General features: G+C 37.2%; 1 protein-coding gene across 12 annotated transcripts in view; it reads right to left on the bottom strand.

Annotated features, from left to right (window-relative positions):
• Positions 1 to 15,379, bottom strand: part of LOC120474730 (uncharacterized) — a 57,217-nt gene extending 41,838 nt beyond the window's left edge. For 8 of the 12 annotated variants that reach the window (XM_089122328.1, XM_089122326.1, XM_089122321.1 and 5 more), the window contains exons 1-3: positions 13,639 to 15,379; positions 13,290 to 13,425; positions 12,712 to 12,765 (exon numbers count right to left, since the gene is read on the bottom strand). In XM_089122328.1, coding sequence (XP_088978454.1) covers positions 12,712 to 12,765; positions 13,290 to 13,326 — 91 coding nt within the window. In that variant the 5' untranslated portion in view covers positions 13,327 to 13,425; positions 13,639 to 15,379. Of the gene's footprint in view, positions 1 to 3,778; positions 3,888 to 12,711; positions 12,766 to 13,289; positions 13,426 to 13,638 lie in introns of all 12 variants that reach the window. The other 4 variants (XR_016147128.1, XR_016147129.1, XM_089122323.1 and 1 more) reach the window with 3 other exon arrangements.
• Between the last annotated feature and the right edge of the window lie 2,914 nt (positions 15,380 to 18,293).

Genomic DNA, 18,293 nt, shown 5'->3' with positions numbered 1-18,293 from the left:
GCCGTCTGTTGTAATGATGTGCTTTGCTCTGTAAATTAGCTGAGCTGGTTTAAAATATGAAGTCTGTGAACCATCAACACTGCAAATGGCCATGAGTGTTGACTCCCCATAATCTGTCTCTATTAAACTCTCTCCCAACATGCTTTGAAGTACTATGTTGAGGACAGAGCGCATGTGTGCGTGTGATCACGTAAGTCGACGTCATGTCAAATGACATCAAAGCTACTTAACAGGAAGTGCTGTCTGGTCCTAGTTCATTTATTTGACAATGTACCAAATTAGGGAGCTCTAAATGTAATGGTCTGTTTCACACAAACTGCAGCGACACAGTAGGTGTTTTGAGGACCAGATCATTTTGCTCAGGAACAAGTAGAAAGCATTCAAACCAACAGTGATGCACCAGGGACACACCCTTTGTGTACATCCCTGCAATAAGTGCGCAAAAGCAGAAATGAGTAGGACTAACTAACATATTCTGGGTACACCATAGTCGCTGAATACCATACATGGAAAAAAGGAGTTTCCAATGTGCATTTTTGGCCACACTTTAGTTTAGGTCAATTCTCACTATTAACTAACTTTTGACTATGAATTATGTCTAATAAACTCATAGTTACTGCTTATTAATAGTTAGAAAGGTAGTTGTTAAGTTGGGTATAAGGAATGTTGAAAAAGCTCATGCAGAAGACATTAATATACTTTATAAGTATAATAAACAGCCAATATCTTAACAAGCAACTAATGTGATAAGTTATAGTGAAAATTGGACCCTAAACTAAAGTGTTACCAGGTTTTTATTAAAATCTATTGAGCAAAATCTGTAAAGCAAGACAAATTTATTTAAGAAGCAAAACTGCATTTTACAGATTGTTTTTTATAGACCGATTCGTTCACATTTTTCAACTGTTTTACACTTAAAACAAGTAAAAATACACTCATATTAAAAATATATTTCCTAGTATTAATATCTTACAAAATGATCCTTCACGTAAATGTGTCTTGCTTAAAGGACTTTAACTGGAAAATTTGACAAAAATACACATGAAAAATAAATGTTATAACATTGTGAAATACACAATGTTATATAATAATATATTTGATAAAAAGTTAGTCAACTTTTAGGAGAACATGTAGACTTCCTTAAAGTTAATAGACATCAACAAAACTTCAGTTTTGATTTCACAGGCCATTAACAATCTTTCTGGGAAACCAAAAGGAATTCTTCAGGGAGACTGAACCTATATAAAGCATATTATGAATTACTTTAGATAAAAGGGACATCTAAATGACAAATGAAAACCTAGTTCTCTGAAATTGAATATCATATCATTTTTGGCGTGAGACTTCAACAGATTCAAGTCCTGTCCAAACACTCCCTGATGGATATCATAATTATAGAGTCATGCCGAAAAATTCCGGATCACTTTTAATTCTCATTTTCCGTCTCGTTTAGATTGACAACACACAGAGAAGCGCACTGGTCCTCATATCGACATCAATCATCCGGCTAAAATGAATCAAAATCAGTACAAAATAAAACCTGAGGAGATACAGCGATCCAGCAGGTGTGAGGATCCCAGATAAATGTGTCCCTCAGGAGAGTCTGGAATGGCGATAATTTACCGCTAGTGTAAAGAGCATACGGTTCTGAAATGAACCATTGTGTATGCGCACCTAGTCACATGTGCATGAGGGAGCATAACTCAAAAAAGACTCATGCCCTTGACATTGTCTGGTCATCTATACCTTTTCCAATAGATCATTCCGTTTATGATTCTTCCCTCTCACAAACAGGCATTCATAAAAGCAGCCTAATGTCAAAGACAGACAGCAAGACAGACGGCGAGTCTGTCCGCATCCTCCCTCATTGGTCACAGATCTGAGATGGATGAATGTGATAGTAGGATAAATCGGTTTAAAGAAGAGTAATGCTATACTGTGTCGTTTGTTGTGAGTTATTACCAGTGTCAAGTTGCACCAACTGGACAGTTACGATAGTCGATTTGCATGAATAAAACCCAGTGTTTTTTATCATGGTACATTTGGAATATGACATAAAAATGTAGTGCGTGATGACATGACTTAGTGGTGTGGCACAGTCTCAAATGATCACTAAAACTTTCTCAACATCCAGGGAAAAGAATTTACAACAGATTTTAGTGAGGCTTGACAGAAAAATTGTGGAAATTAAGATCAAAATATGACAAAGGTTGCACAGATGTGCACGGGCTTGGTGCAAATGAGGCAAATCATCACAAAATTGTCCTTGCATTTTCTTTATTAAGCTGATAGGTAGCAGGCCACACTGCCTCGGGAAAACGTGCAAATCTGAGAGCAGGACTTTCCACTAAACATTCCTCAAGCACACATGAGTGTTTTCAAACCAAGCATCTCATTTTCTATCACTGTTCTGAGCCATGTTAAAACCCACATTGCCCTCATAGCACAAACACAAACATTGTCAAGCCCTTAGAGAGCTCCAAGGGAAAAGCTAAAGTCATTACATCTGCAATCTATGTCTTTTTGAAGCGTAGCACACAAGCTAATCTGCGGAAGAAATACATAGCGAGTACCGTCTCTAACCCAAACAAGAGAGAGATGAATGTAGAGTGAAGGGGTGAGGAGAGAAGAAGGAAAAGCTCTGCCGGTTGAGATTACATCATTCCATCGAGATGTAGAGATTAAATTGTGGTTTTGGATCTGAAGCTTTGAGACCACAGTGTTAGACTGCTAAAACCAGGAATATTTTCAGTGGTTTTTGCCCATTTTATAGGATAAACGCTGCTTTTTTTCTTGTTATAAGACAGCGTGTCAGTGTTAAATAAGACTTTAATGCTGTCTAACTGATTTTGAAGGGTCCACATGTCCCCATGTGGATAGTGGGAAAACTGAAATCACCTAGATTTTGAGTAGCAATCAATGGTCCCCAACAGATTAATAAAAAAACGTCTTACGTCTTGAACAAATATATAAAGAATTGTGCAAAAATCAAAAGTGAATGTAAATATATAAAAAAAATTGTGCTGCTGTTGTTTTGAACTTTTGGTAACACTTTAGTTTAGGGCCTAATTATCACTTTTAACAAGTTGTTTATTAGCATGCATATATCTAAACTTAACAACTACCTTACTGACTATTAATTAGCAATAATTAGGAGTGTATTGAGAGAAAAGTCGTAGTTAGTTAATAGTGAGAATAGGCTTTATGCCGTGCGTCACGTGACCAAACCGGAAAAAGGGTATCATCGCATCCGCTTGTCAGAGAAAGTGTTAACGGCCGTAAGAACTGACTACGATATCTATGGATATTTAAGGTAATCAGCTAACCTAACTAGTTCACTTTGTTATTGGCATTTTATTCCATTTAAATATCTAAACGTTACTGTGAAGAATAAAAAATATAAAACATTTAAATATCAATCTGCACATGTGAGGGATATTGGTTATGCTAATCTTTGCTCGCTCCTTTTAAGTTATCTTGAGTAAAACCGCAAAAAATTTCATGAAGCACATACAAAAGACCTGGACCGGAAGCGATGCGACCTGTTTTACAGAGAATGCGGAAGTAAGTTGTGCATAAAGCCTATTGGACCCGTCTGAACTTTCTAATCCTGACAAAAGTATGGTTCCCATAAATAATATATATATATGAAATAAATTTCATGGAAGCATTTTTCTTTTATAATAGTAAATAAATCAATTCTCAGCTGAATGCTTGACATGCAAAAAGCCCTCCTCATCAAGGTATGTAACATTTAACTGATGAAAATTTCACTCACCGTTTTCCCGGTTTGCTCCTGTATCAGTGACTACGGACTGATAATAATGTGTATTCTCTTTCACATTTCTCCTTTCCTTCCTCCCTCCTCATCATCGGCACTTGTCTTTCTGATTGGAGGAAAGAAATGCTTGTTAAAGTGATGTTGACCTTTTGATAGTGGCTAATGTAAGAAAATGTCAATTAAGCATCTCCGGGGAATGTAACTTCTTGCTTTACACCCAAAATAGCACCATACCATGACTTTGTGTAAGACATCACTGTAAATCATTTGGATTTATGTTACCAGACAGCAAGATTATTACTTCATGCAAGTTGGCTGACACTTTTAGACAGAAAGCAATTTATAGGGAACGGATATGAAGTACTTTTTAGAGATGAGAAGTGATTAATCAATGTTAAGACTCTCATAAAAAGAACCACTCACGTAAGTTTCACTCCCATCCCTTTTCTCTCCAAATCCAGCTCTACAGTGTCAACTCTCTTAAGGAAATAACGTGATCCCTAACTCTCGTTCTCTCTGAACAAATGATGTACTCCATCCACACTATCCATCCCGAGGCCACAGTTTCCTGCTGCCCTTATCTACCCGATAAGCCTCATTGCTGTTGGAAATCTGGCATGAGGAGAGAGAAAGAGAGCGAGACAGCCTTATCTTACTTCTACTGGTTCTCTGACTGACTGAAGGCCAGGCAGGTGGCTTTCCATTGGGTGGGAGTTTCTCCGGAGGCTTCTGGGAGTCAGTCTCACTCAAGGTCTTTAATGACCATGTGAAAGCAAACACGTGCAAAATCTCAACAAAACAAGAATTCTAGAGGTTTTTTTTTCAAAAACTTACTTAAATATTATGCTACAGACACAAATGGCACAATAACCTTGTTTAAAATGATCCCTTAAGTGACCTTACAATTTCTTCTGGTGAATAATAGGTCACATATATGGACCACAATATCATATACACCTGGAGGTGGGACTTCGGGCAGTAAGCAACCACTTAGCAAACGCATAGGAACAAGCTCAAATAAAATAATAAAACCCTCCACAGCAACCTAGCCGAAATTTTTAAAGAGATTTAAAAATAGTGTGAAGAAAATGGAGTGACATGTGTTATGTTCAAACTTGCAACCCAAATTAATAACATGGCTCGATTAGCACAAATGGAATACATATGCTTAAAGGGAAACTTCACCTCTGGAAAGATGAATGTGTATTTAAAATGGGTCATTTATGTAGAAGAAATGTGAAATTATTTTAGAATTTGGAGCTTTCTAGACTGAGAAAAGCCAGAAAATGTATTTTTGGCTTATGTGGATGAAAGACAACAACTCCCAGAATGCACTTGCTTCGCTGCCCTAGGAGGCCACCCCTACCGGTAATGGAGCACAGTAGTTAAACAAAAAGTCTAGGCTACTAGTGAGTCTCCATGATGAGTCTGCCCGAAAATGTGTTTCGAGATCACCCAAGATGTCCGGGATTCGGCTTTTGCGTTCTACAGTCGCCATTCATTATGTTTACTGTAGGACGAGTGGGAGGAGTGAGGGCCGCGGGAGAAAAACGCGAGGCCGGTGGCGTGAGTACCGATGAGCGACACCTATGAGACGTAACTTTACCGGTCTCGTATCTTTCACGGAGGAGAGGGAATTTTCTTAGCAATGTTAAAACGCACATCAACCGATCGCTTGTTTAGTGTTCAAGTAAACACTACATCCAGATTCACCAATCAGAATGAATTCAGTTAGATTGAAACAAAAGGTGTCCATGGAAACAATGAATGGCGACTGCAGAAAGCAAAAGCTGAATCCCGGACATCGACGGCCGGAGATGTTCGGGAAAAAGAGAATGAATGGTAACCCGTACTACTCAGCTTTCTCCAGAGAACAAGAGCCTGTTAGCTTAACTTCCAAAAAAAGATGGCTGACACTATGTGTTCATTCTGTGAGTGAGATTCCGCCCTCTATGGGTGGGTTGAAAACATGCGGGACATCCCCTACTACTACTACTGTAGTCTTTAGCCTCTGGACAAAAAATCCTCCGATGATGGAAAATGATGATTTTTGCGTCATCGGAGGATATTTTCCAGACAAAAAAAAAACATAAATCTCTCGGGGGTGGAAAGGGTGGAAAGCATGGTAATTCGAAAATACTACAGGTTTTCTACTAATACAAAGCTTAATGCTAAATCCTTAAGTATCCCTTTAAATATATTCCAAGACATTCAAAAGTTATCCTATAACACATTCAAAGTTATTCTGTAGTGACAGTCAGATCAATCTAAAAAAAAAAAAACACTTTATCGAACCACAAATCCACTTTAAAAAGCAGATCTTGATGCGCTGTTCGATAGTCTCTCTAATCCTTCAGCTTCGTGTGCTAATAAACTTTCTTCTTGTATAATTCCCATCTTGCTGAGGGCTAATTAGGTATGAAAAGCTTCATTAACTCTTCTAAATGATAGCTCACCTCAGGGCATGTCCATAGTGTGAGTTTCACAAAACACTTAGTCAGCTAATCATCGCTGAGAGTTTCCTTAGGATACGCATTATGAATGCATTTTAATAGGCTCTACTATTCCCTTAGCAGTGTATGCGTGTGGCCACTGTAAGCAGGCACAATTCATATTAATGTGCTATATTAGGTAGCACATCTACAGAAATGTGCTTAATTGCACTAACAAACATGCACATGACCCAAATCATCCACAGTATATCAACTGGAGAAGCGTCTAATGGCTCTGAGCCTGTATGCTTATATTAATGATAAATGCATCTGTCAACACTTACAGTATTACACTAATTCATTCAAACAAAATGAATGATGCTAATAGAGCAAAACAGAAACCATCTATTTCAATCAATTTTGCATTCAGGGGTAGTTCAATAAAAAAAATGAAAGATGAACATTCTGTCATTATTTACTCACCCTCATGTCATTCCAAATCTGAAGGACTCTCTTTCTTCTGTGAAAAACAAAAGGTGATTTTCTGAAACATGTTTTGGCCAGTGGCCACTCTTTTGTAATAATTTTTAATGGAAGAGAATATGAAAATACAGCCAAAATGTGAAAAAAGCATGATAAAAGTGTCATAAACATACTTTTTACATTTTTTTTCCCCTGAAGCCATGTTTAATTTGGTATGAGGAACAGACTGACCTCATACAAAAAAAAAAAAATAAATAAAAAATCACGACATTGGGATTAGAACTGATTCAGAACTTTTCAAAGAATTTGAATGATTCATTTACAAAACCATCAACTTAAACTCACCATTATTCAAAATTTCTCTTTTGTGTTCCACAGAACATCACAGAATTTGGAACTACATGAGGATGATTTATTTCTGATGGAAATAATCCCGTAAATCACCATCTTTGAATAAGACTGCAAATGTTAAAGCATTTATCAAGCGTAATTGTTTGACTCGGCTGGTTTAAGTATTGTACTGCAACAGAAATATCTGGTTTCGTCAATTAAATCCCTCTGCTGAATAGTTTTGTTTTATAGGAAATTATTTCTGCATCTCTGGGCCACAAACAGTTGCTTTTAGCATGTCACTATTCAGAGTGACAAACTTTAAGTTCGCTGCACATACATCAAAAACTTGGAGGCCAAGACAAATTTTATTTCTGGCTTGGTTGCAATTACAGTTTTGTTGTTGTTTGTTTGCAACAGCTTAAGGCATGCCAGGCTATTTAAACTGAAGTTCCTGTATTGCTTTTCAAAGCTCCGGAGGTACTCGGATATTTTTATGGTTTGGCGTTTTCAAGTCAAAGAAATTGGGGAAACCCAAGCTCTTCCACTGGCATTCCTCTGCATTTTTACGATGTGCTTTCCAAAAGCAGCACACATTTGTTCAGCGCAGCCACTGCAGAACTGGAGGAAAGAAAGAGGAGAAGATACCACGTAATAAAGGCCACAGAGCCCTGCTTTATTTATTTATTTATGTCTTTCAGTTTGTGAATATTTAGTTGGATAATTTCATTCTTTGTTTATGCCTGCTGTGTTCATGTTGTCTCCCTTTATTTGACAGGGATGAGATGCACTTGGACTGTGAGTAAATCACAGTTTTAAGCAGATAAGCAAATCATAAACTACGATTTTAAAATATGTGTAAATGCAATCCTAAGAAAATTAAATAAAAAAGCCTGTTCATTTAACACTTTCCACAAAAATCCAATTTACTGCAAGATAAAATCACATATGAAAATAATCCCATTTAACTTGATGTTAAAATGTTATATAGTGAACCTAAAAGTTGTTTGATACGTTTCACCGTCCACGACAGCACGTCTAGCGCCCTAGCCAATCGTCGCTAATAATCAAGGTTGTGTCCTTCACAGCTTTAATGCTACATAAACACTTAAGGCGGCATAATATTACAGTAGTGCTTTACTTGCAGCATAGAAAAGGAAGGTGGAGGCCTTTCCGATGTCCAAAACATCAAAATATGTCCCGTGTGTTAGCCTTAGGCTCTGGCAGTCAAAAGTACCTGTTTAAACGCTAACTGAGAACGAGAAAGAGCCCCTTTCCTGCACAAACTCAAACAATTTAAGAAATGACGAATAAAAACATCTAAGCCAGTTAAGGAAACGGAGTGAAAATCCTTAGTAACACTCTGGAAGCATAAGGGAGGGAATCCGATATCCACGTAGCCATGGGGAAAGCCATGAAGCAGGCTAGCCTGTCTCTCAATCTGCCTTCAGCTACACTAGATTGCCTTTCTCGAGTCCCATGAGGAGTATAGGTGGTGTGAAATGTCAAGAATGTTACAATCAGATTTGACATGAAAAGAAGATTGTTTCATACAGACTCTCTTTCACCTTTCTTGCACTCTCTGCTTTTCTCGTAGCTCGTGTGCATTTTTTTCCAGCAGTTGCAAAGTGTGTTGATTTGACTTTAAAAGTCAACCTAAAGTGAACCGTTAACTTCTTTTCTTTTTATATTCCCTTATTACTGATGGTATACAGTATGTCATGTGTTAAGTATGTAGCATCTCTGGCCCAGATAAGAGATTTGATAGAAATGGCTCGCAAAAACTGCTTCGACTGACCTAAAATGTTATGCTAAAAAGGTAGTCTAATTTGATTTAGAAACGCATGATTACCCCAAATAAGTCAGTCAGACTAATTGTTTGTGTTGGTGAGCTTTGGCGGTACTGGGATTTGAGTGCATTTCAGTCAGAGACTAATTATACAGAGACATGCCACTTCCTCAATCCTCAATACAACTATATAGGGAAAACCCATAACACCAAAGATGGCGGTTTTATGCACATGCCCCGCCCCTCCCGCTGGAAAGCCAATCGTCTGCTTTTAACAGTCAAGCCGGGAAACATTTAAGCCTATCGTCTGGTTCCACCGACGCATGCGCACAGTTGAGGTTTGCGACAGCGGAAAATATGTTACTGTTTGAAAAGGCGGCAGACTTCATATGTGTTAGTGTAAATATGAGACATCCCAAGTCTCCCGGAGTCTCCCGCAGATTGATATCGGCACCCTAATCCCGCAAATTAGTTCAAATCTCCTGGAATCTATACCGAGCGAGCAGTAGCGCATGCGACAGAGAGCGAGAGAACCCTTGCGCATACGCAGTAAAAGTATAACCTGTGTGGAAAAAGGCTTTTTAAACCTTATTTTGGGGCAAAGTAATCAAACTATTTCAGCGATTTTTATCATATTTTATTACTGTTTCTATACAAGCCATTTTTTATGTCCCGGTGACCAGTGAAAGTGCAGTTCTGAGTCTCTGCCCATTCATTTAGATAGGAGCCTGGTCTTGTTAGTCCGGAATAGCTGCCCAGAGGCATTGCCAAGATGGCGGCCGAGTGGCACGACTTGCCTAAAAGGACTTTGTTTCAGTCCATTGTTTTATTATTTCAGCTATCAAGGGCTTTAAAACTGCATAGTCAGCTGCTATCCATTCAACCACCTTATGGGTTTCCGAGCTAATCTAAAGTCAGGTGTATTGATCTTTTTTTAAATGGCCCCAAGCTAAGGCTACCTTTTCTTAGACTGTGATTGGAGTTTGGGTCACTAGTATTTGTACATTTACTGGCTGCGTAATGCAATTCAATGACTTGTACAGCAAAGCAATCAAGTCTATTTTGTGTTCTTAAACTTTGCAATGGTTTATAAATAAACTGCCTACTTCAATGTGAGTCCCAGAGGTTAGCACTATTGTGCTGATACAACTCAGAGAACAATGGAAATGCAAAGTACAAAAGTTAGTTATATTTGAAGAGTTCAGATGCAAAAGCCTCTAAATGCCATTTGAAATTTTCTTCTAAAATGACCATTTTTATCAAGCTTGTATATTTAAGTTCAGTAATTTCACTTAAATGACAATTAATAGGTAATCTTCATTGCCATTTAAGTGAAATTACTGAACTTAAATATACAAGCTTGATAAAAATGATCATTTTAGAAGAAAATTTCAAATGGCACTTAGAGGCTTTTGCATCTGAACTCTTCATTTATATATTGTATTATATCCTTAAATGAGATCTCCTTAAAAAATGTTATAATTTCTTTGCACTCAGATCTTCAAATCACAAGTCAGAGATTTCAATTCACAAATGAGCAAATATATATATATATATAACATGAAAAAAAAAATCTAACCTATGCAATTCACACTCATTTTGTAGCTCTATACTCTTTACTGTATGCCAATATTCTCTATATTTGTGCTGTATTTCTCCAAAGAAATTTTAAGGAAAATATCTCAGAAAATTCGGATGCTAAAAAAGTCAATCAAGTCTTATGAGTTATTAAAGAGATACCTCTGAGCAACATTCTCCTCTGGGTATTTGGAGGCCAACAACGCCAATCTTTATGTATTTGTTTGGAAGTTAAATGACCAATACTATGAGCTTTCTCGTGGAAACGGATGGTTGAGTGCTACTAGTGGAGCACCTCAGGGAACATTATGACCAGAGCCCATGGCTCAGGCCTCTGAAGGGGGTAGAGGTAGTTCAGGACTGTAAGGGGGCAGATGGCCCTGGTGGAGTAGGAGCCATACAATTTCACGCTGAATTTTGTGCAGATGTGTCTGCAGTAACTGAAGCGAGAGGCTGCAGGAGTCAGTGACAACCTTGATTGATACTCGCAGAGTCCCACTGCGTAGTCCTTCCACATAACAACAAAAAAAAAGAATCTCTAGATTTACCTCCCTGACCAATTACAGGAATGGTTCACCCAAGAGTGAAAATGGTGTCATCATTTGCTCATTTACCCTCATGTCATTCCAAACCTGTATGATTTTCTTTGTGTGTGTGTGCGTGTAATATAAATGGATACATTTTCAATAACGTACTGGTTGCTCTCCATGCAATTACAATGAATGGGGGAGCTTTCAAGATATAAAAAGGATGCAAAAGCATAAACGTATGTGCACTATATTTTATGTAATAGCTTTACTGTATGTGACTAACAGAATGGAACTTACTTGAGAACTCATAAATCAGATCATGAGTTGGTATGATTCAGATCGGTTTTGTAAACTGGACCAAACTAAATCACTGAAAAGATTTGACTAAAAAGATTTAGTTCACAAAATTTCACTATTTATCTCAACTTAAATCTCAGTCAATCCTCACACAAAGTTATTGCACAAAGACCTGAATATTCAATACACAAATCATACAAACCAACTTTTGTGGACTATTTTTGGTTATTTTAGATTATGACAGCCTCATTCCTCATTAACTTTCATTATAATGAAATTACTGTTAAGGATTATTCTTTAAAAAAAAAAAAATCACCTTTTGTGTTCCACAAAAGAAAGAAAGTCATGAGTTATATTTGGGAATGAATAATGATGGAATCTTCATTTCTGGCTGATATATTTCTTTGAAAACATACAAAATATTTGAAGATGCATTTAGTCTGGATTTTTCACGTTTCGTCACTGGAAACCAAGAAGAACAAATGAATAATCCAGAGTAAGTACATTTTAAAAGACTGGACCGACTGATAGACATTGATGGGATACAGCTGGTTAAAGGGTATTTGGCTTTCTCTTGTTCTCTCTCTCTCACACCATTGTGCTAGCTCTATTGACAGAACATGAATGAGTTCATCAATCAATTGACTGCATTATTAAGCAAGTCTTAATTATGCCTCGAATAACAACCCTGCAGTAATGCGCCATTAAGACAGAATACAAAACAAAGGAACATATGGATTCCAGACACTCTTCATATTTACGTTTCCCATATTTATTTTTTATTCAGTTTGGAACTTGTGAACAGATCTATATTTATTTATTTATTTACTTACTTACAAACCATGCAAAATGGATTTATTCAGCAGTCTGAAACAAACACTTTAATCATGGTTGCAATCAGCCCTAAACTTCCTCTTGGCAAGTAGACTACACTTTTTGGCTTCTTTACAAATAAAAGGCATGTTGGTAAAGAGAGAGAGAGGGGAAGGTACAGATAAGTACTTTTCCATTCATTTAATTTGCAGTGCCATTTTCTTTGGAAGGTAGGAATTTCCCAGCAAATGAGCCAATAAGGGGCTGGTGATGCACTATTGGTGTGATTCATTGGATATTGAACATTTAACAGATGTTTCGTTACCAGGACATTTGTCTTGTTCAATGCCTTCTTAATGTGCCAAATTTTGGTTTGTGGCACTCCAAATGAAATTCAATGAAAATGTGGATAGCCAACTTAAAACCCACCTTCAAATTCATCATTCTTTGCTTTTTGCTTGTGTATAAACTCACAAAAGAATGGCCAAGTTTATTTCCATTCCTCAACCTCTCAAGTATTTGAGATGATGAACACTGGGGTCATTTTAGGTACTTTAATGCTGCCATCTTACCAATTACAACAAAAGAGAATGAGGGAGATTTTACGTGAATCAAAACAATTTGGTTTGATGTCACTCACATTAAATTAATTGAGAAGAAATGTTGAATTTCCCTCACTTTTGATGATGAATGACAGGTCCTGCCCACATCCCCTGGCTGTCCGGAACATCACTGTGAAATCACACAAATACAAAGGAAAATTTAATTTAGCATGGGCTACACCAACATTCAGAGAAATGTAGTCTTTTAATTGTGTGCAGTATTTCTCACTTACAGACTTTTTTTAATTTCAAGGAAATAAATTATTTCAAAATGATTTTAAATTATCATTCTGACAAATTCATTCAAACTCGTTTGACCGATTCTTTAAGATCGAAACCTTTTTGTAATCACAAAAGACTGTGCGTTCTTGTTATTTGGTATATTAAATAACCAAATTGCTACTCTTGAGTTGTTAAATCTTGCAAATAGACAAATGGCTAAACTGTAAATTTACAGTGAGTACACCAAAAAGTACGAAAATAATTTGATTTAATCATGCTTTTATACAGTGGAGGATATGATTTATAAAATTCATATTTGTTTAATTAATTTAATTAGGTCTTAGAAATTGAAAAAGTCATGAATTATCAACCCAATACTTGCTGATGTTAAAGGAATAGTTCACCCAAAAAAATCTGTCAGTGTTTACTCACCCTCATGTTGTTCCAACCCCATAAGACCTTTCTTCATCTTCGGAAGACAAATTAAGATATGTTTGATGAAATCTGAGAGCTGGATCACTCCTCCATACTAGTCCATAGGTTTCTTGAGGGATTGAAACTTGCCGGCCTTGAAAAGTTATTAAAGACAATACCATACTATATTAAAAACAATTTTATATATTAAAATTATACCATGCTTTCAAACTGAGGACTTCAAGTGGATATAAGTATGGCACTGGAAATAATAGCTTCTTAACTGATTTCTTTCTTTTTTTATGAACTGTTAAAAGCTCTTTAGATAGGACTTCTATGACAATCTGTCCATTAAGCTCAGTCGCACCTTGTAGATTGAAGGTGGCCATATCACTTGGTGCCCTTGTGTGGATGCCAAGAAACCGACAGTGGCCTCTTGGTTCAGGCTGTTACAGGAGGAGAGAAGGTTAAATATAGCCAAGCAAGAGCCAGTATGTCTCAGGAAGGAAGGGTGGAAACTGACACATATGCAGCCCCATCCTTCTGCATCCATTGCTTTCACCCTCCCAGTGAGTCTTATCTGTCCCATTGAGGGTGACAGCGAAGAGGCTAATGGTCCTTACAGGTCCAAGCTGAAGTTTGGAAAAAAAAAATCCAGACAACAGACGCAGCAGAGTGTAATCTGAAGTGCGTTGGCCCACTCAGAGGGATTTTAAAGCCCTACTGCTTGAGATTAGATAGCAATAAGTACAGAAGACAAGAGGAGATGGACTTCAGAGGCAAGCCGGGAAAGTGCTGGGGGGAACAGGAAGATAGTCTGTGAGGGGTTTAAAGAGGTTCACAAGGGTAATTAACAACACAGACAATGAGTGTCATTCACTATCCATGCATACACACGTATGTGCAAATCATGATTCATCAAACATACACTGTATAATGTTCTATAAATAAAACAAAAGCATTAAAACATTTGCACCTGTACAGCTCCTCATATGGAAATGGTTTGTGATCTACACCATGTTAATTCAGCCAGTTCAGTGGACGTGGTGAAATGTCGGAGGCACATCCTGAAATCTGAAGAGCCAATTCTCGAAAGCAAACCATCACAGCCACGTATAGAGAAACAGACGAGTGAATTGGTATGCTGCTGAAAGATATCAAGACAACATAAGTGGTTGGGTTTCAGATCTATCAAAGTTGTGCCTCGAGCAAAAGAAGATGGTTTGCTTCCTTCCGAAGGAACCAGCTTTTTTGGCAACGCAATGCTCATGAGAAAATACAACCATGTGTGGACGGTGTGTGATGTGGATGTGCGTGTGTTAGAGACTAAAGGAGGGGAAGTATGGTTCCATCTGTTTTGTCCATCTGTCTATCAGTGTCGGATCATTCTTTTAGACTGTAGCTCTTTTTTCTCTCTTTACTGTCAATGGTAATGTTTATAGGGCGATATGTCTACATTTCTGGGTTTGTGTTCTTTTTAGTGCATGATTGCCATTTAGTTTTATGTGTGTATTTCACTAAAGGCATCTGGCTTTTTAGTGTTCTCATATGTATGTACTGTAGTTTTGTCTTCATATATGTAATTGACGCAATATCGGTCTCAACATTCCGAACCTATTATTTTCAAAGAATGGCTCTGATAGGGGAAGTGATCGCCTGTGGCCAGGAAGTGCTCCTTGTCAACACCAGCTCTCTTGTCATCAGATTCCCAGACTTTTTGCTCAGTTGTGGCTCGCCTGCCTTAAATGTCCCATTCCTGCCTGCTTGTGGCATGGTTGCTCTTGACAAGAAACAACATGTTGAAAGTTGACCCTCACTGTGGGAAATTAAAAAGAGGAAAAAACTAAGAAACCAATATTTCCCACCCAAAAAAGGAAGAAAAAAGAAGAAGCAGTTAACAGCTTGACCCATTTTCCTTGAGCATGGATCGTTGACAAGTGTAACTAAGGCAAGGCAAAAAAAGAAGAAGAGGGATCAATGACCTGACTAAATGTTCATTCATCCGTCCATTCATCTATAAGCATATGGTAACACTTTACTTGAAGGGATGTACATAAGACTGACATGACACCTTCATACTGTAACCGTGGTTTATGCATGTTTATGACAAACTGTTATTAAGCGTCTTTCGCTCAATAATGACATTTTGAATGCAAATATGACTTTGTTTGAGATGTCTTTGTTATGACACCTTGACATAAACCATAACATTATAACCTGTCAATGTCTTTATCATGATAACTTTACATTAAATGAAGTTAAACTGTCATGTGGTTGGCTTTGACATTGGCTGTCATGAGGCATTATAACTGTGTCATGAATATTTTTCATGACCTCAACTACAGTGTACTAATTGTCATTAAAAAGTTAGAATGGCTTCATGACAGCTAATGTCAAAACCAACCACCTGACAGTTTAATGTAATGTTAACCAATAAAGCTAGGTGGTTTCTTAAGTTTGATCATTAATCTGCTATGTCATGTTTATGACAGGTTGTGTTGTCTTACTTATGTCAAATTGTCATTGGCAGGTTGTGATGTAATGGTTTATGTCAAGGTGTCATAACAAAGACATCTCAAACAATGTCATATTTGCATTAAAAATGTCATAATTGAGCGAATTACACTTAATGACAGTTGTCAGAAACATGCATAAAACTTCCTTCATATTCATAACATATGTCATGATTATGAAGGTATCATGTTAGCCTAATGCACACCCCTTCAAGTAAAGTGTCATCAAGCATATTAAATGACAGGTCTTTAAGAAAAGTTTGGGCAGTCAGTATAGGAGTTAACATCACATAGCACTCGAAATAATTGGGAGAAATTAAAATACTCAATTTGGCTCCTGTAGAAATGAGAGTCAATGAAAGTTGTGATAGAACCATTGCCGGTCTTTACTTTAAAACATGCATTAGCTGCACCAGTGTTATTTGACCTTGAGAGCCAAAATCTACACCCAATTTTACTGCTGATTTGAAATATATTATTGAAACTTAAACAAATTTGGACATTTCATTATTTCCCCATTCAAGTAAATCAGAGCTGTTCTTGTATGCCGGTTGCTTACATAAAGAAATTTGCTTCCTGAGGGTGTTACAAACACATTCACAGAGTGACTTTGGTACAAGATTCCATTAGACATAAAGGCATGGCTATAGCCAGACAACAGCTTGCTTAGTTGTCCTTCTGTAAATGAAAAAGGGGAGGGGTGGGAGTGATTGTGCAGGCATTTTGCATGCTGTTAAGGCTTTTGTATCATTATTGTCTATGCTCATGTGTTTTGCTGTTCACTGAAGCTTGTAAGCCCCTAAGACATTAAATACACGGCATGTATTTTACGTCTTCGGGTATTACGTTCTTATCAAGCCGGATATGGAGACACATTAAAGGGAAATATTTTAACTGCTCTTTAAATCCGGAGGATCAACAACCATATGTGAAGTCCACTAATCTTATTTGAAAAGGCCTGAAGCATCGAGAGCAACATGGTTTGTATTAGCCAACTGAAACTGATTTACCAAGTGCTCCAGCCAAATGTACAGGAGATTAGGGGAAAAGAAAGAAATAGGATTCACGGGCAGGGTGTAAGCTATGGTTTTGACAAATCCAGGGAACACACGCTCTGCTCTGTGTATTACAGTAAACGTGTTTACATTTGTGAACATGTTCAGTTTAGAGCTATAATCTGCAATAAAGTAAATAAATGAAAAACTTTACTTAAAGGAAGCTATTTTAGCACAATCCTCCAACTGGGAGAAAAATAGAGAATGAATGAAACAAACGTAATTCCTCACAGACTTCCAGCCTTCTCTTCCGAACCAACTGGAAAAACTTCGTACAAAATGGAAAAGCCTAAGTGATGTCAAAACATCTAAATGAAGTGGCCTGTGAGTCTACTGACAGTAATGTGATGGTAAACCAAACAATAGTAGAATTAAAGATCTGTGATATTTATAGTGAATCTGAGGCTTGCACAGCGGTGTTTAGACTTCCCATGTGGAGGAATGGAAAATCCTGGTAGGATGAGTGTGCCTTTTGTGTGCTGCTCTTGCAAACATGAAAGGGACTCCAGGGATTCCACTCCAGATTCAGCAATATTGAGCATCTGTGAGCATGAAACCACAGAAGAAAAAAAAATCTTTGTGTTGACAAGAGTTATTTAACGTGAAGGATGGAGTGCACTTGCAGGCGCATTTCAGCACAGCGAATAATTGACTTAATGCAGAGTCAATACAGAACCAAGTAATGAAAGCTACATTGGATTTAAAGCGTTTGGGTATAATGTCAGAGTTTTGTCAAACAGTGTGTTTAAATGATGGATTTAAAGCACAATGTGCAGAATCTGATATCATAGTAGCTACACAAGGGGTTGACAGCTTAACTGATCGAATTACGCATCCAATAAGCCGAATGTCTAGATTAGTGGTTCTTAACTGGTTTGTTTTAGGATTCAGATTTTACTTTGGACATTAAGTGGCTACTTAACACACCAGCAAAATTGTTAACTATATAAAGTGCATAAAAAAATCCTAAATATCTAACATACACTACCATTCATAAGTTTGGAGTTGGTAAGAATTCAGGGTTTTGAAATAAATGTGTTTCACCTACCAAGGCTATATTTGATCAAAAATACAGTAAAAACTGAAATATTATTACTAATTATTAACGACTTTTAAATTTTTATATATTTTAAGTGGCAATTTATTCCTGTGATGGCGAAGCTGAATTTTCAGCATTATTACTTCAGTCTCCAGTGTCACGTGATCCTTTAGAAATCATTCTCATATGTTGATTTGATGCTCAAAAATATTAAACAGAACAACTATTTTCAACATTTATAATAATAAGAAATGTTTCTGGTGGAAAGCAGGATACAATTTTGCTTCAGGATTCTTTAATGAATAGAAAGCTCAAAAGAACAGAATATCTTTGGATTTGATTTTGTAACAATGTATACGTATTTACTGTCACTTTTGATACATTTAATTAAGTTAATGTGTGCTTCCTGAAGAAC

This window comes from Pimephales promelas, chromosome 17, assembly GCF_988280905.1.
Source record: "Pimephales promelas chromosome 17, fPimPro1.hap1.1, whole genome shotgun sequence".
Classification (NCBI taxonomy): Eukaryota; Metazoa; Chordata; class Actinopteri; order Cypriniformes; family Leuciscidae; genus Pimephales; species Pimephales promelas.
The sequence above is the reverse complement of the archived record's forward strand: the minus strand, read 5'-3'. Positions and strand labels throughout refer to the sequence as shown.